The following is a 22,783-nucleotide window of genomic DNA, read 5'->3' as shown; positions in this document are numbered from 1 at the left end:
TATGCATAACCTTTGTAGGGCTGGGTCACAGGGAAGTGTAAAAGGGCACAGTGAGCAGGCTTTGTTATTCTCAGAGCACTGGAAATACTCACTACTCCTCCAGTCTTCTCCCTCTCTGTTCTTTGTAAAGACTCCCCTCAGTTTGCAATACCTCTTGCCCTATCAGGTTTGCCAGCCATAGGATTCAGGCACGTAAGGAGTCTCTCTCAATACACACTGGGGCTCCCATGGGACTGATTCGTAGGAGAAGCCATGCCCTCCTGGAATGCAAAAAGAACAGTTGTTTGAGGTGTGATGTCTGTGTAATTTGATGGCAGAAGTTCAGGAGGGAAAATAGCTCCACATATTTGCAAAGGGGCCTGAGAGTTGCTTGCAGGTTAGGACAATGAATGTCCACAGAGCCCTTAACTGCACAAAAATAACAGCTAAATCCTGGAACACAGATGTCAAACCTGGACTGAGAGACAGTGAGGGGCCTGTGGCGTGCTTCTTCAGGTTAATGAGGAGACTCCATCCTTGGAAATCACACGGGGAGTATGTGAGACAGACACGTTCCTTCACCCTGAGCAGCTTCCCTAAGGCTTTGTTTATATGAGCCATGCATTGTCGTCATCCCTGGAGTTCCTTGTGCTTTGTAATTTAATACAGTTATACAAAAGCAGTCAATTTTACAAGATTTTCATACTGAGTCATTTCCAATTGACACCACTGAAGAAAAGTTTAGAAAGATCAACAGCTTAAACAAAATTAATTAGAAATTAATAGAAAAAAATATTAACAAATGAGTGAAAAAAATCTCCAGCCACTGTTTACTTTTTTTTTCTATTGAAGGCTTTGAAGATCTTGTAAACTGGGGCTGGAGAGATGGCTCAGCAATTAAGAGCACTGGATGTTCTTCCAGAAAAACCCAGGCTGGGTTCCCAGTACCCATAAGGCAGCTCACAACTGTGTGTAACTCTAGTTCCGGGGAATGCAATGCCCTCTTCTGAATGGCTGGCATGTGGTGTCCTTGCATGCAAGCAGGCAAAACACTCAATCACATAAAATTTAAAATAAAAAAAAAAAGTTGTCTTAAGGATCTTGCAAGGTTTTGTGATTCTTTTTCTCTCTTTTCCCGATTTCTTTTTTTGTTAAACTCTGGAGTCTCTTGAGCCTGGCTTTCCTCTTTAAGGAAATGTTTCAATTTGAAGGGAATGTAGCTACTAGGAAGAACATGCCATCCAACAAACAGAAACAAGGCATCAAAGCCTCAGACGGTTTAACCACAGCTTGTATCTCACTATCAGCAGCCCCAGCTCCAGGGTTCAGCTGCAGCTGCCATGGTTATCTAGCTTCAACGTGAGATGCTTAACAGTCCCAAGACTGAGTCCTGTCTGGCTCTCAGCCAAGGCATTATGTTGTCCCAGGGTTAAGACATTCTATCATTTTTAAAATTGAAACTTTATGGTAAAAGCTGGAACCAGAATTTTTTTTTTTTTTTTTTTGGTTTTTACGAGACAGGGTTTCTCTGTATTGTTTTGGAGGCTGTCGATCTAGCCTGGTCTTGAACTCACAGAGATCCGCCTGCCTCTGCCTCCCGAGTGCTGGGATTAAAGGTGTGTGCCACCACCGCCCGGCTTGGAACCAGATTTTTCCCAGACGTTTTTCAAGATATACAAAGAAGAATGGGGAATGAACTTCTAGAATTTTCTCCTTGCTCCACCACCAACCTCTGTCTTCTGCCTCACAACCATTTCACACTGTTTGCATTTTTTAAAAGTATGAATATGTTGCCTAGTTGGCACATTAATAGTAAGTTAAATTGTGCATGTCAGTAGACACCAAATGGTCTCTTTCTATTCCATAGATCTGGCTGGGAAGACAGAGTTGGAGCAATGTCAAGCTGATGGTATTGTGGACACACTGGATGATTTCATGTCACTTTTTCCATGGACGGAGAAAAATCAGGATGTAAAAGTAATGTGATAAACTTACTATTGTAACTATGGGTAACCTTGTATCACCTCCAGAAATTACATTACAGTGCTTTAAAATTTTGTTTTTAATCTATGTAATATGTACTTTGAAAAAGGAAGTTATACTAAATTATAAGGCAAGGTCAATGATTTCCTGCCATACTCAATGCTAACCCTGCCTCAAATACTTTTTGAAAATGTCTATGCATATGAATCTTTGAGAATGTAGGTGTGGCACGTACATGCAGGATCCTGCAGAGGTCAGAAGATGGTGTGGATTCCCTGGAACCCAGAGTTCCAGAAGGTTAGGAGCTGCCTTATGAGTGCTGGGAAACAAACCTACGGCCTCTGTGGGACCAGCGAATGCTGTCAGCCAAGAGCCACCCCCCAGCCCAACAGATCCAGTTTTTAATGCTTTCTGCTGTTTTCTGGGGACAAACACACTTTCCTTTCTTCCATTCTTTTCTTCTCCTGTTAAAAGCTTGTGTGCACATGGGTAATGTTGTACATACCCATGAAGTCATCCCATGGATATGAGGTCAGAGGACAACCTGTGGGAGTCAGCTCTCCTTCTACTACATAGGTGCCTGGGATTGAACTCAAATCATTGCATTTGGTGGCAAAATGTTTTTACCTACTGAACCATCTCACCAATGAGCATATGTGCTCTCTCTCTCTCTCTCTCTCTCTCCCTCTCTCTCTCTCTCGGAAATAGTATCTCATTATGCAGACTGTAGAATGTGTACCATCATATTTTGGCAGCATATAAAAATATATAGTTTGATTTAACAATTTTAAACAGTTCTTACAGACTTCTTATGGTGTCTGAAAGAATTTGTCTCTTCCTCTTTTTATTAGTCTCTAACTCACTATGAAGCTGAGAATGACCTTAAACTTCTGGTCCTCCCAAGTGTTGGAATGACAGAAGTGCACCACCACACCTAACTGGGAATTTATCTCTTCTTTTGTCATATTCTCTGCTTCCTTCTCCCTAAGTTCTCAACATGGTGATATTAATATCTTTGAGCTAAATTAATACTCTACGATTATGTAGCTTTGCATATGCAAATACACACTGTACATGGTGGTGTATTTCAGTGAAGCTTCCTTTTCTGTTTCTTTCTCCAGTCAGGAACTGGGTTTTCACTCTTGCCTAATTCATTTTACTTTTCTCCTAGTAGAATTTCCTTCCAAGTCGATGACATCAGCCTGCCTAATCTTTCCAATGTTTCTGATGCTTTGCTGAGCAATCTGGCCTGGAGGCTGCCCCTACCCTGCAGTTCTGTGGCTTTCTCCAGTGGTTGTTCCAGGCCTTCCTGTCATAACTATCCCAGCCGGGCCTTCTTCTGGGGTTGACTCTTGTTTCCAGGGTGATGCCCACTTTCTCGTGTATGTCATTGTTTTTTTGAGCATGTCCTCTAGTACTTCGAAGATTATATCACTAAGAGAAGGTGTGATGGTGACAAGGTGAATGGACTTCTTCATTTTGTGTTACTGCTCCTGTCAGGTTTGGTTTCCCTACACGCATGGTACACTTACCATGCTGAGGTTTTCATTGACACCTTAAATGTTTCTTTTGGCCCTTTCCTGATTCAGCCTCTGTTTTTTGTTCTTGGGTTTGTGCAGCAATTCGCCAACAGCTTTACTAATCACAGGAAATCCAAAGTGTTGATGCTTTATTAGCTTGCAACTTTTTTCAATTTAATTTTCACCTGGCTTCATAGTTTTGTTGATGTCTTGATTGGTTTTGGATTTGGTTTTGTCAACTTAACACTAGTTAGAGTCATCTAAGAAGGAACCACAATTGAGAAACTGCCTTCATAAAACTGGATTGTAGGCAATGCCGTGGGGCATTTTCTTAATTAGTGATCAACGGGGAGGGCCCAACCGATTGTGGGTGTGGCCATCCCTGAGTAGGTGGTCCTGGGTTCTATAGGAAAGCAGACTGAAAAAAACATAGGAGTAAGCTAGTAAGCAGCCCTCTTCCATTATTTCAGTTTCTGCTTCAGTTCTTGCTACCAGAGTCCTGCCCTGACTTCCCTCAGTGACAGAGTTGTACACTGAAATAAGTCCTGCCCTCCCTAGGTTGTTTTTGGTCATAGTGTTTATCACAGCAATAGAAACCCTAAGAGAGTTGGGTAAGGAATTCTTTGTGGCAAGTAATGTGTCTTTAGCATTTGAGGACACTATAGGCTATGAGATGTTGACAAATTTAGAATGATGTGTATTTCTGTACATAGTGGAGCATGTCTTTAATCCCAGCACTCTGGAGGCAGAAGTAGGTTGATCTCTGTGTGTTCCAGGTGAGCCTGGTCTACATAGGAAGCTCTGGACCTGCCAAGACTACATATCGAGAGCCTATCTCACAAAATAAATGTAGAGATAAGTATAGAAATAGAAAGGAAAGAAAGAAAATGGTGAGTTTGGGCACCATCTTGTTTTTTTGTGTTTCTGAGTGCACATGTGTGCTCACATGCCTGTGTGGGCCAGAAGTCAATGTCAAGATGCTTCTTCAATCCTTTCTCAGCGTATTTTTTCAGACAGATACTCATTGAATCTGGAGCTCACCAATTCAGATAGACTGACAGGCCAACAAGCCCATACGCCTTCCCCTTTTTTGCTTCGCAGTACTTGGGCTACAGCTATGTGTTAGCCTAGTTTCTCCATGGGCATTAGGGACCTGTATTGGTTTTGAATAGGAATGGCCCCCACTGACTCATGTATTTGCATACTTGGCCCATTAGGGAGTAGCACTGTTAGGGAGTGTAGCCTTGTTGTAAGAAGTGTGACACTTTGAGAGCAGGCTTCGAGTTCTTGTATGCTCAAGCTATGTCCAGCATGGCACACAGTCTCCTTCTGCTGCCTGTAGATCAATATGTAGAGATCCCAGCTCATTCTTCAACATTGTGCCTGCCGGCATGCTGCCATGCTTCTTGCCATGACAATAATAATAAACCTCTGAAACTGAAGCCAGCCTCCATTAAATGTTCTCCTTTGTAAGAGTTGCCATGGTCATGGTGTGTCTTCACAGCAATAGAACCATGATGAAGACAGGCTTCAAGCTTGAGTCCCCATGCTTGAGCAGCAAGCATCTTTATCAAGTGAGTCATCCTTCCAGCCTAGCATCATCTGAATGGGTCCATTCAGCCTGAGGTGTCGTTTGAAAAAGTCAAAGAAATATCCTTGAATTCTTTTTAAATTTCTTCACTGGCCTCTCCCTATTTATTTATTCATTCATTTATTTATCTATTTATCATCTATTTATTTGTTTTTCTCACGAAGAACCCTGTTGTTGAGAGGCTAAGATCTTTTCTACCTCCCGTTTTTTGCTTTTGTGTTTTCAGGACATCCTCCACCTGAGCTCTAAATTTTCACCTTTTAAAATTTATCAGGTTTTTAAATAGAATATCTTTTATTTCTTGACAATTTCACACATGTATACACAGTAGCTTGAACATATCTACTGCCTCCTGCTTCACTGGACAATGCCTGACACATCTCTGGATTCTTTTTGTACAGTGCTTTGTTTTACTCATGAGGGTAGTTTGTTTATTTTATGATTGCACTGTCTTCTGCCCACTCACTCTTTGTCTATGCAAAGTTGCTTTCCTTCCAGTTTGCCATAGTCCCTGTTGGGGGTTAGGCCATCCTCTAGAATCCACGGTGGACCGAAGGATTGTGGGTCATGTGAAGCTGTGCACATGCAGATAGCTTATTGATCTTGAATGACACTTTACTTTTTGGGATTCTCCCAGTGTTCCTTGCTCCCAGTGTCTGCTGTTGTGATGGGAAGAGTGCCCAGAGAAAACTGATCTAGAGACAGTGGGAAGAGATGCATGGTGGCTTTACGATTTACTGCTGAGTGTGAATCTACCCATCTCATTCTTTTATTCTTAATACGTTTTTCATGGTACTCCCTATCCTGGAAGCTATTTTAGCCCCTTCTAGCCTCCTGTAGAGAAGGATGGGATCCTGTCCATTAACCCGAAATGAAGGAGAAGCCTCTTGAAGCTCCTTCCCCTGGGGGTTCCCACTGGTCTCAGCTCCCTGACTGCTCAGTTCCAGGCTGTATGGTGACTATACACAGGGTTAGCTTCCGGCTTTCCCACGCTGGTCTGCCCACTCACCTTTACACCTGCAAACTCTTTTGCTCTCATCCTCTCTCCTCTTTCCCACCTCCACATAGCTTTAGTCTCGGAAAGCATGTACACTACCATTGAATTGGGATGGAAATAAGTTTATGCATACATGTCATATCCATCACCTTCATCCGGCTTCTTTATTAGTGGCTTCCTTCGGGATACTTGCCACAATCACCTTAAAATGTAGTTGTCGAATGACTACTTCAACAGAAAGTGTCACCTTGACAAATAACAGGTTTTATTAGTTAACCAACTGTAGCAGTGCCCTCTAACGGCAAACACTAATCATTGCTAGGATCCTGCATTACCATATCCTACCACCAGGGGCTGCTCTCATCTCCTTGACATATGGAAAGGCGTTTATTTCATCACTATGCTGTCTTTCAAGATGAAGAAGCAGTCAGATTAGTTTGGAAGGTGCTCGGAGTCAGACAAGTGTAAGAATGTGTCCTTGGTCCACCTGCCAAAATTCCAGAACCCATGGGCTGATCACAGAGAGCTTGACTGCTACAGCAGGAGTGGAACTGCCTCAGGGTTTAGTTCCCAGGTGAGGACAGGAAGACTCAACACCTTGAGTTCCGGTGTTTAGAAGGAAAGTACTGTGAAAGGAATGAAAGCCGAGGTCACTCTCAGACAGCATGGTCTTAACTCCTCGATGTAATGTCACAGTACTAGCTGCTGCCCTAAACACTTCGTACAAATAGGTATAAATTAAAGGGACAGCCCAAGTCCAAAAGCCATAGCCCAGAGCAACCAATGTGACTCTCCACATTTTACTTAAACACCTGCATTCTGAATACTGTTTATATTGTTACGATCTTCTGGTTGGAGATATTTGGACATAACAGATTGATATAAATAAGGTGTGTCAGGGATATTAGCAGAAAGAGAGGAAGGGAGGGAGAGAACAAAGTCTTGAAAAGCTCAGCTTTGATGGCATGAATGTAAAAAGGCCTTTTAACATAATATATTTGGGCCCTGGAGTCTTATGATGACTTAAATTGCCTCTAACCACTTACATTTCCCCTTTCACGGTTCAAACCCTGTGAGTGTGAAGGACAGACACAAAGGGCCTCTCCTTTGAAGCACGTTGAGAGCTTCAGTGACATTATATACACATGACAGGGTAGAAAGTGTTCACTCAACATCAGCCATTATTAACATGTTATAGAGTTGTGTTAATTTACTCTTCTACTTTCCAGGTGTGATGTGTGTTTTACATATATTATAAGCACACACGTACATCATGCTCCCCAATATAGAAAGAGAGTGTATAAAGATTTTTGTCCAGCGTACCAAAGACCTCATTGCTAGGCAGTCTGCCACCTTCTCAGCTTGCCTTTCTCTCTACTTTCTATCTTTCTGTGGCTGAGGATCCATGACAGAGGACACATCCTAGAGGAAGAGTATCTCAGGTCTTTGGTAATAAACTAATACTCTAGCTTTGTGAGTAACACAGTGGTCGATGCTCTTACGTACCTCAAGTCAGGTTCAGAAGACATAGAAGCCCAAATTCAGGAACAAATTATGCAAAAGAAAATGTTGCAGAGACTCTGGCAATAGCTATGGGACTATGCTATCAACAAAAATTTTAGTTTTACATTATTTGGGCAGCAAAGTCAGTTGCTGCCACCTTGTGGTCAATTGGCAAATAACTGCAGTAAGATGGTAGCACATTGTTTTTGTTCATTTGGAGTCTTGCTTATGCAGGCCAGGCTGACTTGGCAGCCCTCCTGTCCCTGCCTCCTGAGTGCTGGCATTACAAGTGTGGGCTGCCACACAAGTCTCACTGAAAATATTGTCATTATATGTTCTCCAATACATGCATGACTATAACAACTGCTGATAAATCTGTATTCATTGTGAAAGGCCCATTTCCAATCTTAAAGGATTAAAGGCAATGAGTCTCTAAACTACTAGGACTGCCCTTGAATTTATTATGAGTATTTGTTATTTGTCTACCCAAATATGAAAGGCAGACATGCTCACGCTAAGGCCCCATGGGTGTCATGCATCACCATGGCCTATTATACCCATTAGGTGCCATAAGGAGGGAAGAAACACATGTCCAATCTCACAGAATGCAGCACGCCCACTTCCTTTCAGTTAAAGTCACGTAACTCTAAGGGCCCTATGCTAAAAGGGGATTTCAGGAATCTAAAAATACAATACTCTTTCATTACAATAAACTAAGATGAAAAATCATGGGGGTTTCTCATAAAACCAGATCTCGATTTACCATGACTTGCCTACGAACCTCTTCAGCACTTACCAAAGGTAGCCACATCAACACACCTCAGGGACACTTGCTCACCATTGCTTATGGTCACTGTTCAAACACAGTAGACAAATGATAGAAGCAACCTGCCTAAAATACTGGAATGAATGCAGAAAATGTGGCATACATGTGTGCATGTGTGTGTGTATGTATCATGTCTGCATATATGCATATAAAATGTTTGTATGTGAAATATAATACCACAGGCAATGGAAACACTAAGGAAACTGATGACAGCAATATTTTCAAATGAGTGATAGGGATGGTAAGATGGTTCAGCTTTCTGCTATGCCTGAAGACCTGGGTTTCATTCCTAGGACCCACAACCTCCTGGTTTCCAAACAAGCTCTGTGGCACATGGATGCATACATGCTGCACACAAAAAAATAAATAAATGTAATTTAAAAACCTGATTAATAATTGATGGAGTTAGGCCTGGGTCTCTGTATAGGTTCCTAGCTATGAAGAAACAACTGCATGGCTACTTTAATTCCTTCTAACTTGCTGTTCAGATTACACTTAGTTTTGTCGTCATTCACAAGGATGTTCTCTCTCCTAGGATCAAACGTTCAAGAAGCTGCTCACATGTCATGCACCTCTTCTTCTGAAAGATTTGGACACATACTTAGGGGACAAAAAGTGGTTTATTGGTAACTATGTGAGTACATTTTATGTTTTAAAATACCAGCAGTTATGTTTAGATAAGATGATGAACTAAAAATTTACTGAGCAAAATGTTATTCTAACCAGGCACGATACTGCATACCTGCCATCGCAGCACATGAGAGGCTATATAGTGAGTTTGAGGCCGGCCTGGGCTACATGAACCGTCTCAAAAAGGAAAGAAGAAAGAATGGGGTGGCAGATAATGACTCAGAAGCTACAGTAGAGAGAGAAAAACCCACTAAACTTCTCTAACTCTTTACAGATATCTGACTTGAAGTCATGAAGTAACTTTATATAATTATATACAATAATTTTTAAAAGTTATCCTAAAAATCAAAAGTAAGGGAATGAATTTGAGTCATGTACCTAAGAGTACATAAAAATTGCTTTCAGCATTATTTTGCACATGTGTGTGTAAATGTGCATGTGTGGGGGGATCTGTGTGTATGATATGGAAACCAGAGGTTGACGTCAGACGTTGCTCCTCAGACACTGTCCACCTTGGTTTCAGAGACAGGATCCCTTACTGGCCTGAAACTCACCAGTCAGGCTAGTTCTGTGAGCCCCAGGGTTGTTCCTGCCTCTGCCTCCCCACATGCCTGGGCCACCACACACAGCTTCTGTACATGAATTCTAGGGTTCCACCTCAGCTCCTCACAACGCTGGCACAGGAAGCGTTTTACCGACTGCACTATCTCCCCAGCACCAATATCATACTCTGAATAACAAAAAGGACTCCAAGAACTACCTTTAATACAAGGCATGGCAATGTGACTCATGATAGGAGTCTCAGAAATACGAACCACGCCATTTTCAGTAGAACTGTTAGCACTTCTGGGCACTGCTGGTATTGTTTTGGTGATATTATGATTTGCACATGGGAGAGTAGTAATTGGAAATCGCACTGATGTTACCAAGAAGCAGGCTCTTTGGTGTGGGAGAGAAGGAGACAAAGATAATCCAGTCACCATGAACATTCCTTATACCCAGATTCTGGTCTGCTAAACACTGAATAGAACTGGGGATTCATGGACATATGACTTATCCTTGGTTTGAGAAAAGAAATATAGTGAGGGCTTTTTCCTACTAGAAGCAATTGAACTGTCATTTGTAATTTTTTTAATATTACAATCATTCAGAAATCAGCCTGAGAATGGCTACAGATGGGGCAATATAGGCTTCAATGAGAACATTAACAGCAGCAAATTCAAGCAGGTCAAAACAAATAGAGGAGTTTATGATAACTTCTGCTATATCCAAACATACAACACAGCCCCCAACCAAGCACCTTGCTTGCTGTAGAGACAGAACCCATCCTGAAAACTCTTGAGAACAGACACCAGTGAGAGGCTCAGAGGCATTTGTCCCACCTTTCCTATGCAGGCAGTACATGTTTCTCATCAGAAAAGTCATAGAGGGCTAGAATCAACATCATCACTTTCCAGCCCCAAGAAGCAACAGGCCTAGCCAATGGCCACAAGAAACCACCCGTCTCAGAGGGATGACAGCCAGATGCTACAGGCAGGTTTTCAGAACAGGAACATACTCCACCCAAATCACATCTAACGGACCTCAGTGCTGTAGTGGCTGGGGTTTCCAAGCCCTTTGGGCTACTGAGTATGGAAGAAAACGGTGCTGCTGTCTGCAGCCTGGGTGACTCTGATCAGTCTACCTCTCTTCTGCTTTCCACCACCCTGCACAGCCCATCGCTCCCTACCCTCCTTTTCTAAACACTCCTTTCCCTTGCCTATTTTCTCAGTATTTGTAGGAACTGTTTTTTTTTATTCCTATTAAACTGTAAACCACCTCCATCCCTGAGCACTCTCTCTCTCTTGGTCTTCACTGTGCTCCAAACTGGACATGCCACACTCCCAGTAAAAGCTGCTAAGTTTGGCATATCTGGCCCCTTGGCTTAAATACACATCACCACTTAGAGGGTGCCCCGCCCCATGTTAGTCACTCCACTTTTCCTTCATCACCCGTTTCACTCCGATTGCTCTCTTCAATAACAAAATCCCAGACTGGGGATGAGGTTCAGTGGTGTTAGAAGGCTGAATGTGATCCACAGCACTACAAACAAATCTGCATCAGAGCAGGGCACTGCATCCCAGCTTGCTCTCTGCCATCGCTAACACCTGGATGTGGGTATAACACACAGGTACTTAAGTATTTCTTAGCTAAACTGTTAATGCTCTAAGCATCAATCTCTCTTAGATGACAGCAAATTTGCGAAGAACCAGTGACCAGCTCTAGTAAGTTATGCACACACAAGCAAGCTTAGTCCACATTTAAATTCCACTTTGTAGCTGGGCTTAGGGAAATATGCTACAATCCCAGACAGCCTGGTATTCAGAGGAAGTTCTAGTAAAACATGCTACTGCGTCAGTCTCCAACAACAAAGATTAAAAAGATTTCACTTTGCTAACGTAATTATACAACCAATATAACCTTCCACAGACAGAGCTCAACTAACAACAGAGAACACTCAGCTGGCCAAGGCTTAAGGCAGCCTGTACTCTTCACCTTGGCCAACTTCATTATTCCGTTAAGGATCAGACACCCAGTACTTGTGATGCAAAGATAATGGGTTTTTCCCGAAATCTTTTCTTTGGTATTGGAGACCCTGAAGGAATAACCTGTACACTATTCCTCTATATTTTAAAACACTAAGAAAGAAGGTAGACAAATAATGAAATAATCATAGATCCCCAAACAGGATATTTCCAGGACTGGTGTGCAGTCAACAATGATGACATACAAAAGTGTGTACACTGGGCATGTACACACCTGGAATGAGGCCACTTTGTCCTCCAAAGGACTTCTGGAACAGGTGGAAATCTATTTGTTAGATAGGTTGAAAATGTATTGTCAGACTAGTGGAGATTGGGCACAGCATCAAGACAGTGTAGCACTGGACTGCATGCTGTGAACGCCGTGTCAGGCACCTATACCAAGTCACAGACAGTATCCCTCAGTGTCCCTTGGGCACTGTAATGCTTGCCACTTTCAAATTTTATCATACAGTCAGCTTTTGTACTAACAGAGTTGTTTTGAAACTGATGGGAAATGTTTGAGTGTATGAAATTAAGTTCATTTTTGGAACGCTACTAGCTTTTTTTATATTCAAAAGTAAGTCTTTGTTTTCCTTTAAGCAGGTAACATGGGCAGACTTCTACTGGGATATCTGCAGCACCACCCTTTTGGTCTTAAAGCCTGACTTGTTGGACATCCACCCCAAGCTGGCGTCATTGCGCAAGAAAGTTCAAGCTATCCCTGCCATTGCTGCCTGGATACAAAAGAGGCCACAAACCAAACTCTGATCCAGGCCCCAGCACCAGACAAGAGCAACATCAGTCTGCCAGATGAGCCACACACTTCTTTTTTTTTTTTTTTTTTTTTTTTTTTTTTTTGGTTTTTCGAGACAGGGTTTCTCTGTGGCTTTGGAGGCTGTCCTGGAACTCACTCTGTAGACCAGGCTGGCCTCGAACTCACAGAGATCCGCCTGCCTCTGCCTCCCGAGTGCTGGGATTAAAGGCGTGCGCCACCAACGCCCGGCCGAGCCACACACTTCTAACTACACCAGGACTCTCTATTTTGTATTCTGCTTGCTCTGATCCCTTTTGTTGTTTTGTTTTTCTTTCTGTAGGCATTTAGTTTACAGTATCTACTTTTTCCAGAATTCTACACTTCAGTAATTAGAAAGAAATAGTTCACAATACATATTGCTATTCATTGATTATCATTGGATGCTTTACTAGCTTCCTGGCTAGTGTGTCATTTACCACAGTATCTTACCTATAAGAAATCCTATGAAATATGGATTTTGCAGATAGACCTTCAATCAACAAATCATTACACTAAAAACCAATGCCCACAATGCTCAGTGGCCAACCATGTCACTGGCCACCACTGTACATGTTATTTGGGTATATGCCAAAGAGTGTAGGTTGCTTTCCAAAAATATACATCTGTCTGACATGTCACACATTGGGTACTAAAAAAGGGAACTCATAAGATTAAAAGACAGCCACAGAAAATGATATTGGAGCTTACTCAAATTCAGCAGAAGTTACAGAAAAAGCTGACTGTGAATTCAGCACTGCCACAATTCAGGAGGCTGTAGACAAAGGGGCTTCAGCTCACTGACATAGAAAGTTAGATGACCCAGAGACAAGGGACAGTGGGTTACAATAAACATTTTCGGCAAAAAACAAATCAGTGGAACAAGAAGACAGTCCACAGACTGAGAAAGTGATAAAGAACTGCTGAAAATAGAGTCACAAAAACAAAGAAATGCCAGCCAAGAAGTGACACTTAATGAAGATAAACGGTGGCCATGAGCATGCAAAGAGGTGCCAAAATAATGGCATCTGGGAATTATTAGTAGCAGTGCAGACCAGAAATAGTAAGAATCTCAGACAGAAAAAACCAAAACCAAAACCACTGGAGAGGCAGTGAAGTAACAGGAACTAGAACTGACTGATGACGAAACGCAAAAGATGGCAAGATAAAACCTTGTTTCTTACAAAACAAAAGGCCCAATAATAGTCTCACACTGTGGTGTTCACCCAAATGAGCTCAACGCATGTGTATACCAAGCTTGAACATGCATTTTGGGTGCTGCTTTACATATAGCTGTCAGAACTTAAAATCTCTTCAGAAGGAAATAAAGAAATAAACCTTAATACACATACAGACCAGGGATGGTTACTACTCAGGGCTAATAAGCCATGAACAGAACATGGGTGAGCCATTACACAGCCAAACAAAAGGAGCCCACACAAAAAGAATCCAACTACAGATACGATTGGGAAAAGCCAAATGATTAGGACAGCAGAAGAGGAGTGGCTGCCCAGGTCAGTGGTGACTTGGTCAAGAGTGGTGGCAGGTACATATCCTTATTTATAAACTGACTCAGAATGCAGAACACCAAGTCAGCTGTAAAGCAAACCGTGGCCAAAAGGAGAGCAGATGTTGAAACCAGAGAGACTGTAGGTGTGAGGACAGGAGTGTATGAGACCGCTCCTTAGTGTTGCTGTGAACATGAGTCTGGAAAACAAATAAAAATCCAAAAATCTGTGTTAGTTTTTTTATCACTGACAAACTGTGACAGATACAAATAGCTTACAGGGAAGATTTATGTGGCTCCATCTCAGACTTCAGCCCAATGGTGGGCTGGCTTCATTAGGTTGGATCTGTGGAGAGGCAAAGTATCATAGTGGGCAGTGTATAACAAAATAACTGTTTATTTACCTCATGGTGGCTGGGAAGCAAAGAGACAAAGAGTGGAAAGCAATTCTCTACACAATCCTCTGCTGGCCAATGAGATGGCTCCATGGATAAAGGCACTTTTGGCCAAACCTGAAGACCAGAGATCAATCCCTGACACCCACATAATGGAAGCAAAAGACTGACTGACTTCTCCCTATTGTCCTCTGACCTCCCCCTCAAGCACTGTGGCATGTGCACACACACAATACATTTCATTAAGCAAAGTTCAATATTTTTTTCTTAAAAGAACCTTCTAATTAGCAATATTTAAATTATCCCTGACAACTGTTTAGTTTGTATTGAGACAGGGTCTCATTCGGTATCTCAAGACTGGCTAGAATGTACTATCTGGCCCAAGCTGCCTTTAAACTCATTGTAATCTTCCTGTTTCTTTGTTGTCATGCCGCAATTCCTATCTTAAACTATATTGTTCAAATGCAGACTTTAGCTTTACATCTTGGCATCAGAAACATTATTTACTTGGTATGTTGCAGAAACACTAATTACTTGGAAATACTAATGAAGCAGGTGGTTTTATGCTCTGTATGAAGTTTAAAGGAGAGAGGGGAAAAGAGAGACAATGGGGGGAGAGGAGGAGGAGGAGGAGGCGGAGGAGGAAGAGGAGGAGGAGGAGGAGGAGAAAGGAGGAGGAGGAGGAAGAGGAGGAGGAGGAGGAGGAGGAAAAGAACTAGTATAGAGAGAAACAAAGAGAGAAAGAGAGAAAGAGAGAAAGAAAGAAGCAAAGAAAGAAAGGAAATGCATGTCCAGCTAGGTGTGTTCTTTCCTTAGAACAGTGTTCTGCTTTGCCTGGGGGTGGGGTAAAAAAGAATCTTGTATGTTACCACACATTATATACAAACACAAAATGCATTTCCTAAGAACCTTGATCTTTTGGATAAAGTTTTGTTAATGGGAGCTGCTAATAGAACAAAAAGAATCTCATTTCATAGGTAAACATCATGTGATTGAAACAATCTACAGAGGAAAATCTTTAAGGAACTATTCAAACAATGCTTTTAAATGAAGGTGGTAGTGCTTCCTACACATGTATAGACATTTCTTTCCACATCTCATTGTACTAAATCCAGTCTTTAATGGAAACAGAATTTAGGAGAAGTAATGAATACAACACTTAGCAAAAAATGGAAACTCAAAATAAGATAGTCTTACATTATTTCTATGATTCATAGTTCAAGTGTAAAATGTAACCACAGCATGTTCTATAGGGCAATATTTAACCATTTTATAGGAAGCCACAGAAGGTAGATCTTCTGATCCACCCATCCTCACTCTGTAACTCCTATTGGCAATGGTTACCTGATCTAGACCCATAAGGCACATTTATTATCCATGTGTGACTTACACTAAGGAAATAAAAACTACTTCATACTGGTCATTGGGGGCACACACCTTTAATCCCAGCATTCCAGAGACAGAGGTCAAACCCAGCCTGGTCTATAGTGAGTTCCAGAACAGGCAGAGCTACACAGAGAAACTCTTGTCTAGAAACAAAACACAAACAAACAAAACACCTCCCTCAGTTGCTTGTGGTATTAACAACTTATGGCTTTTGTATGCTTTCTGTTAAGAACGGGATGTGATGTTTAATGACATCAGCCCAATGCAGAATTCTAAGTAACAAATGCCAATTTATTGCCAGGCCAATATCTCGAACACAGTATAATCCCATTTCTGTCCAATATTATATACTTCTATGGGGAAGGATTGAAAGAGGGTTACAAACTATTACAAAGGGTGTGAAATACAACTTAATGATCACAAATACTTTTATTAAACCCGAGACATAATAGAGTATTACAGGGAGAATCCAACTACATTTCAATAGAAGAAATATGGATATAACAATACAACAAAAGAGCCTACTGTGGGAGACACAGTCATACAGAAAAGTTAGGAACTATTCACTGTGGCTTTTTTAAGAGGTACGTTTCCCAACAACTTGCTAAATGGCCTGAATACCGTGATCAGAAGGAGGTAGCACTGACACCTGCAGGTTCCTGGTAGCCCTGTAGTGCTGATATATAATCTGATATATTCATAGAGTATCAAGATTATATCCACGGAGTCAAAAGTTCAGAGTCTCGGACACCTAAAAACAAAGCACTGTATGATGACATCAACTTTCTATCAGCTTACCTAGCACCTTAGCAGGCAGGACATCTTAAAAAGTATGAGCTCCAATAATCAACAAATCTCTCATTTATAAATAAGTTTATTTATAATGATATTTACATAATAAAAACAACACATAAAGCTCACAAGTTGTACAAAGAATCTTGTATGTAATAAAAACAGCAATATAGACTGACAGGCAAAATTTAAAAGAATGGTTAATAAAGACTGAAAGAACAGACAATTTTACTTCTAAATTCCACTTTGTCACCCACATTGAACTGGAATTGAATAATGGCTTCTCTTCAGGTGGTCTTGTATTGGAAATCCTGGGAACTGATAAATTATATTTTGGTAAGAATTTAAAGTTAATGACCTATTTCCATGCAGTACCTAATGCTGCCTTAGCATGAAGTCACATCCAGTCTCCTTTAAAGTGAAGTAACTTTCAGTTAATCTGTTCTGCTGGTCTAGAAAAATGTCACCAGCATTTGCTAGTCTGTGTATGAGAGTAGGAAATATGGGAGAGAACAGGAGCAGAAGGGACTGGGCAACAGTTAAGAGAAGCAAAAGCGGGAGAGGAAGCTGATGGTTACACACACCAGTAGGCAGAGTTAATGAACACAGAAGTGCAGTAAGCAAATGAAAGAAGGAATCGTGCCACAGAGCAGGAGAAAGACTTAAGTTACTACTCACTGGAAAACAACTTAGTGCCTAGCCAAACAAATGTGTTTTAACAGGAGGAAGACGACCTGGGGATGTTAGTAGATGGAATGCCACCTTTTGATTCAGGATGAGTTCTTACTGACATTGGTGAACATCTGCTTCAAATAGCAATAAAATGAAGACTAAACAACCTACATTGCTGCATTCTTTAACATAATAAAAAACTCAAATGAGACAGGCAAAAACAAGACATAAGCATTGTCAAATAAGGCACATGTAAATCTACACACATTATCCAGTGAAAGACAATATATATATATAATATATATATATTTGGAGGTAGAAATAATTACAAAAATACTGACATTTCTAAAGCATTAGCATATTTGTTACAAACAATCACCAACTAATCCCCATTCAGAAAACTGCTTTGTAAAATGATGATTCAACATCTTCAGGATGTGAATATCTGGAGAATCCAGTTAGTGGCAAAAGTTGTCCATACTATGAGAAATGCAACATGAAATTATAAAAAGTTACAAATGCTCATAAACCCCATGGTCACTGTGAGTGAATGTCCTTGAGTGCACCAAGTTGCTATTTCCGCATCAATCAGGAATTCTGAGTTCTCCTTTCACAGGCCCATTGACGTTTTCAGTAATGTGGCTATATCTGCTGGCATACTTCCTTCATCACCTGCAGGTCAGAAAATGATGAGAAATGTTATGCACAAGTATCTGGGCTTCTACAACACATTTTCTCTCAACTTTTCTTTTTCTACCTATAACTCATTCCCAGTTTGTTTCGGTATCATCTCATTAACAACCTGCCTTAACATATGCAACTGAGTTACTAATTTCTTAGTTACTGGCAATGGCATAGCAATATTTCTGATGCATACAGCCATAAACTGCAAATGACTTACGAGTTACACAGCTGAAATGAAGCACAATCAATCACTTCTCTCACAAAAACCTGAGACACAATCAAAACGACAAATTGGTAAAAGACACAAATACAGCCAGATGCTGGTGGTGCACACCTTTAATCCCAGCACTCGGGAGTCTCTGTGTGTTCAAGACCAGCCTGGTCTACCGAGTGAGTTCCAGGACAGGCTCCAAAACAATACAGAAAAACCCTGTCTCAAAATAACCAAAAAAAAAAAAAAAAAAAAAAAAAAAGACACAAATACACAGGACACAGAACACTGGACAAACCCTAAGGAGTTCCTGGACCCCCTTCCCCCAAGATTATTCAACAGACCTGAAAACAGGTCCATGGCACCAAGTCAGTCGGCACTTGCCCTAAACTAGCTGGTGCTACACTAAAGAAATATCAGAAGAGACAAGAGTAAATAGAGTCTTTTCAGTGTAAAGATACTACAGATAGAACAAAATAAAACTTAAAGCATTAACTTTAGTAGGACCCTAGTTTCAAAAGAAGGTAACTATAAATATTACAAGGATGTTCGAGAGAGAGAGATGGCTCAGCATTTAAGAGCTGTTCTTCCAAAGGACCTGCGTTCAATATCAAGCACCCACATGATGACTTACAACCATTTACAACTACAGTTCCAGAGGATTTGATGGCCTTGGTGTAAACTGCACAAATGTAGCATACATGAAGGCAAAATACCCACACACTGGTAACAAAATAAATAAAGCTCATTTTAAAAAATATATTAAAAGGGCAGGGTGTTGGTGGTACATGCAGAAGCAGGCAGATCTCTGTGAGTTCAAGTTCAGCCTAGTCTACAAGAGCTAGTTCCAGGACAGTCTCCAAAGCCACAGAGAACCCTGTGTCGAATTCCCCCCCCCCTGCCCCCCCCAAAAAACATATTAAAAGGACAGCTGGTAAAAATCTGAGGAAAGGTGACCATATCTGAAAACCACTTTTTTTGCAACAACTCAGAAAATCTTTATGTAAAATCCTGAGTGTGAACTGTCATGCTTGTAACTGACTTCATACTGATGCTGGGGGGAGAGACAGTAAAAACACTGCACCCATCACAGCTGTTAGTCAGTGAGTTTTCCTTCATACCACGTCTTCAATGTTTTTATATCAAAATTTCTGTAATAAAAGTTCAAAAGTGTAATTAACCAGTTTCTATCATAAAGCAGCAGTTGGCTCTCCAGTTGATACACAGCAGTATCAACAAAAAAGCTTGCTGATTACACTACAGAGTTTCTAAGCAAGTAGGGCTAATAGAGAATTTGGAAATATGCATTCCAAACTGGCAAGTGCAGGTGATATATGCAGTTGCAGAACCTGAGCCCCTGGCAAGCTCTGGAGAAACAGAATCTAAGCAGACTGAGCTGAGCTTTAACCAGGCTAACTTCCCAGGTTTCACAGAGACTATTGATACACACACTCATACCTTCACTCACAGAGCAAAAGAACTCCGTGGGAGGGGAAGAAAGGGATACACATAATCCAACCCCAGTGTCACTTCTTTTTTAAAATGAATGCAAGAGAAAGCTAAAGATAAACTTACTACAGTTGAAAGTGAAAGTAAAAAATTGTATCCATTGTATCCTTACCTCTACTAGGCAAAAAAGAAAAAAAAAAAAAAAAAAGCATCCCCTGCAAACACCTTCCAGAGAACAGACAGAAGACAAGAGGAGGGCTGCCAAATGTGCTTGGATGAACTCGTAAGCTTAATTTAAGAAGCACTCAATAGACTGAGCCACCTTTCCAGTCTTAAATTACATGAATACACCACTTGTTAAAAATTATACACATAAATAAAATAAAACATTTAAAGCTATAAAACTTAAAATGGTCCTTTCCAGCAGTGGCTTAGAAAGGAGTCATGTACTTGAGGCTTCTAAGGCCTAAGTAATTTGATTTGAAAAAAACGACATTAAAAAATTTAAGTGTATTTTATTGTACATTATTTTGACATTTACTAGTAAAATTAAAATTATGTAAGTATTAGAGCTCTTAAAGTTACTTACACTATAAAATATGCTTTCAACCTTTTGAAATGATAGTGTTACTCATTTAGTGAACACATCATAAAATTGTGAATGAAGGTATAGATCTAAACGTGATTTTATTTTGGGGATACTATGGTATCCATTAAATGAGATGGAAGAAACAGATGTTTTCAAAATCAAGGCTTTTTTTTTATCAGTTCTGGCAAAAAAAAAAATCTTAGTTACTGTTACACTTGACATGAGTATGCATATTTTTTCCTATAAACCATACACCCTAGTTAAGAACTCTGGTAACCCACACCAGCCTTTCTATTTATAAACAGCTTACCTTCATCTACTGTGGTCATATCTTGCTCTAGTTTCAACTTCTGTTGGTTAATTTTTAGCATGGACTCTTCAATGGTTCCTTGGCTTATTAATTTAATAACTAATACTTCTCTAAAAATAAACACACGACATGTCCACAGGTCATTAAAAGCATTTAGATACTTATTTCTAGCAGTTCAAGAATAGTAAGAAAAGGATGGGCAGCAGGATCTCTTAAGGTTTGAGGCCAGCCTGGTTTACAGAGTGAATTCTAGGAAGGCTCCAAAGCTACACAGAGAAACCCTGTCTTGAAAAACAAACAAAAGAACAGTAAGAAAAGTAAATGACGCAGGTGGTTAGAGTAAGAATGTCCCCATATGCTCCTATATTTGAATGCTTAGTCACCACAAGGGAATGCCACTATTTGAAAGGATTAGAAGGCCTAAGGGTTGTGGGGCCTTGTTGGAAGTGTGTCACAGGGGTGAGTTTGGGATTTCAAAGACCCACACTAAGCCAGTGTCTCTCTGCCTACGTAGAAATTTCAACTACTGTTGTAGCACCATGTCTACCATGCCTACCATGTTCCCTACCATCATGACAATGGACTAGGCCTCTGAAAGTGTAAGCAAGTTTAATGCTTCTAAATGCTTTCTTTCGGGAGAGTTGCCTTGGTCATGGTGTCTTTTTTCACAGCAATAGAACAGTAACTAACACATACTAATAGTTACTAATAATTAACCTCTTTTATTCAAACTACTTGAAATTGACATTTAGAAGTATTAAAGTGTTCAGATAACCATCCTTTGCTACTGATCCAAGAGAAAAGAAAAATATGTGCACTTTGAAAATTATTGATAAATAATTGGAACTGGAGATAGAGTTTGGTGGTGGAGCATTTGTAGCCAAGCATGATTGTTTTATTATATATTATTTTTCCTGTTTATAGCCAGGTCTCTATGGAGACCAGGCTGTAGGGTCAGGCTGGCTGGCGTTATAGAAATCTGATATAGTCTCTCAAGTGATGCGATTACAGGCATGAACTACCACTACTGATAATATACATCCATAACTGTAAAACTATTGGAGATGGGAGGTTAATTTAATTACTAGAAAGTGAATACACAGTACTTCACTTAATAGATAGTATCAATGAATGCTGATTAATAAAAATAGCAGCTATACATTGTTGAAAAATTTAACTCTAAAGGCAGTGTATTCAGCACACCTTTAATATTCTGTACTTGATGAAAATTGAATTTTACCTGACAATACTTACTTAGTCTGACCAACTCTATGGCACCTGTCTTCTGCTTGTTTGTCATTGTATGGATTACAATCAATGTCATGAAGTATAACAACATTTGCTGAAGTCAGATTTATTCCTAATCCACCAGCTTTCGTTGACAAGAGAAATACAAAGATATCCATATCTGTATTAAACTCATCAATTAGATGAATCCTGCAAGACAAATGGATTAGGTTCGATTTCACTAAATGATAAACAATCACTACACATGAAAACACTCACTTCACATGGGAAGCAAACCTAGAAGCTATACATACATGCTCTTCTCATTACACATACTTTCTTCTGTCCTATGTCTGAAGGACCCTCTTAATTCAATCCAACTATTCCATTTGAATAATTTTTGAAGTACTACTTTATTTTTTGAGTATTTTGGATTTTGGTAAATAATACTTATCCAGTCTAACTTTCTCAGAAATCTGACAGCTATTACCAGTAGACACCAATATATCAGATAAACTGGACACTCTAATTGTATCTTAGGATTTGTTTGCCATGAATTTGATCCTTAACACTAATATAGGGAGAGGAGAAGAGATCACCCTAGCTGATAAAAATTAACCAAGACACAAATGCCACTTATACAAATTAGAAAATTTATTCTATTTTCTTCATTTTTTAAAACCCTGTAAGAACTGTTTTGGGGGTTGATTTTTTTTTCTTTTTGGCATGGGTGGAAACAGGGGGTGTCTCATTAAGTAGCCTAGGCTGGTCTCAAATAGTTAGATGCTCCTGTCAAAACAGAACTTTTTCTAAAAGTTTAATTAACCTTCAAAATATGAAAAAAGTTGATGAAACAGCAAGATACCTTAAAAAGTGAATAGTTGTTTTTAAAGGCTGTGGCTTGGTTATAGAGTGCTTGCCTAGCTTGCCCTAGATTTTAATCCCTAACACTATAAAATAAAAAGGGAAATAATGAAAAGCATACAATTCTCATGTTTTCAAGAAAATATCTGTATATAATTCAAAAAAATTAAAGGAAAACAAGAATCACCCCCTACACCCCAGGTAATAATTTGGAATACATAGCCTAACACTTAAAACAAGAAATTTCTATGAAATATTCCCTACACTTAAGATGCTAGCAGATGCACAGTAAGTAAGATCTGGCCACAAATACC

The 22,783-nt window shown here is 40.2% G+C and overlaps 2 protein-coding genes across 5 annotated transcripts in view; one reads left to right on the top strand and one right to left on the bottom strand.

Moving 5' to 3' along the window:
* Window positions 1–14,118, top strand: part of Hpgds (hematopoietic prostaglandin D synthase) — a 34,364-nt gene extending 20,246 nt beyond the window's left edge. For 2 of the 3 annotated variants that reach the window (XM_040738401.1, XM_040738402.1), the window contains exons 4-7: window positions 1,847–1,956; window positions 8,935–9,033; window positions 12,194–12,405; window positions 12,599–14,118. In XM_040738401.1, the coding sequence (XP_040594335.1) occupies window positions 1,847–1,956; window positions 8,935–9,033; window positions 12,194–12,361 (377 nt within the window). In that variant the 3' untranslated portion in view covers window positions 12,362–12,405; window positions 12,599–14,118. The remainder of the gene's footprint in view (window positions 1–1,846; window positions 1,957–8,934; window positions 9,034–12,193; window positions 12,406–12,598) is intronic. The other variant, XM_040738403.1, reaches the window with a different exon arrangement.
* Window positions 14,119–15,941: 1,823 nt separating this feature from the next.
* Window positions 15,942–22,783, bottom strand: part of Smarcad1 (SWI/SNF-related, matrix-associated actin-dependent regulator of chromatin, subfamily a, containing DEAD/H box 1) — a 72,058-nt gene continuing 65,216 nt past the window's right edge. For both annotated transcript variants that reach the window (XM_013117751.3, XM_021230623.2), the window contains exons 22-24: window positions 21,633–21,815; window positions 20,379–20,488; window positions 15,942–17,807 (exon numbers count right to left, since the gene is read on the bottom strand). In XM_013117751.3, coding sequence (XP_012973205.1) covers window positions 17,746–17,807; window positions 20,379–20,488; window positions 21,633–21,815 — 355 coding nt within the window. In that variant the 3' untranslated portion in view covers window positions 15,942–17,745. The remainder of the gene's footprint in view (window positions 17,808–20,378; window positions 20,489–21,632; window positions 21,816–22,783) is intronic.

This window comes from Mesocricetus auratus, unplaced genomic scaffold (genome assembly GCF_017639785.1).
Source record: "Mesocricetus auratus isolate SY011 unplaced genomic scaffold, BCM_Maur_2.0 Super-Scaffold_100676, whole genome shotgun sequence".
Lineage (NCBI taxonomy): Eukaryota > Metazoa > Chordata > Mammalia > Rodentia > Cricetidae > Mesocricetus > Mesocricetus auratus.
This window is presented reverse-complemented; position numbering and strand designations above follow the sequence as displayed.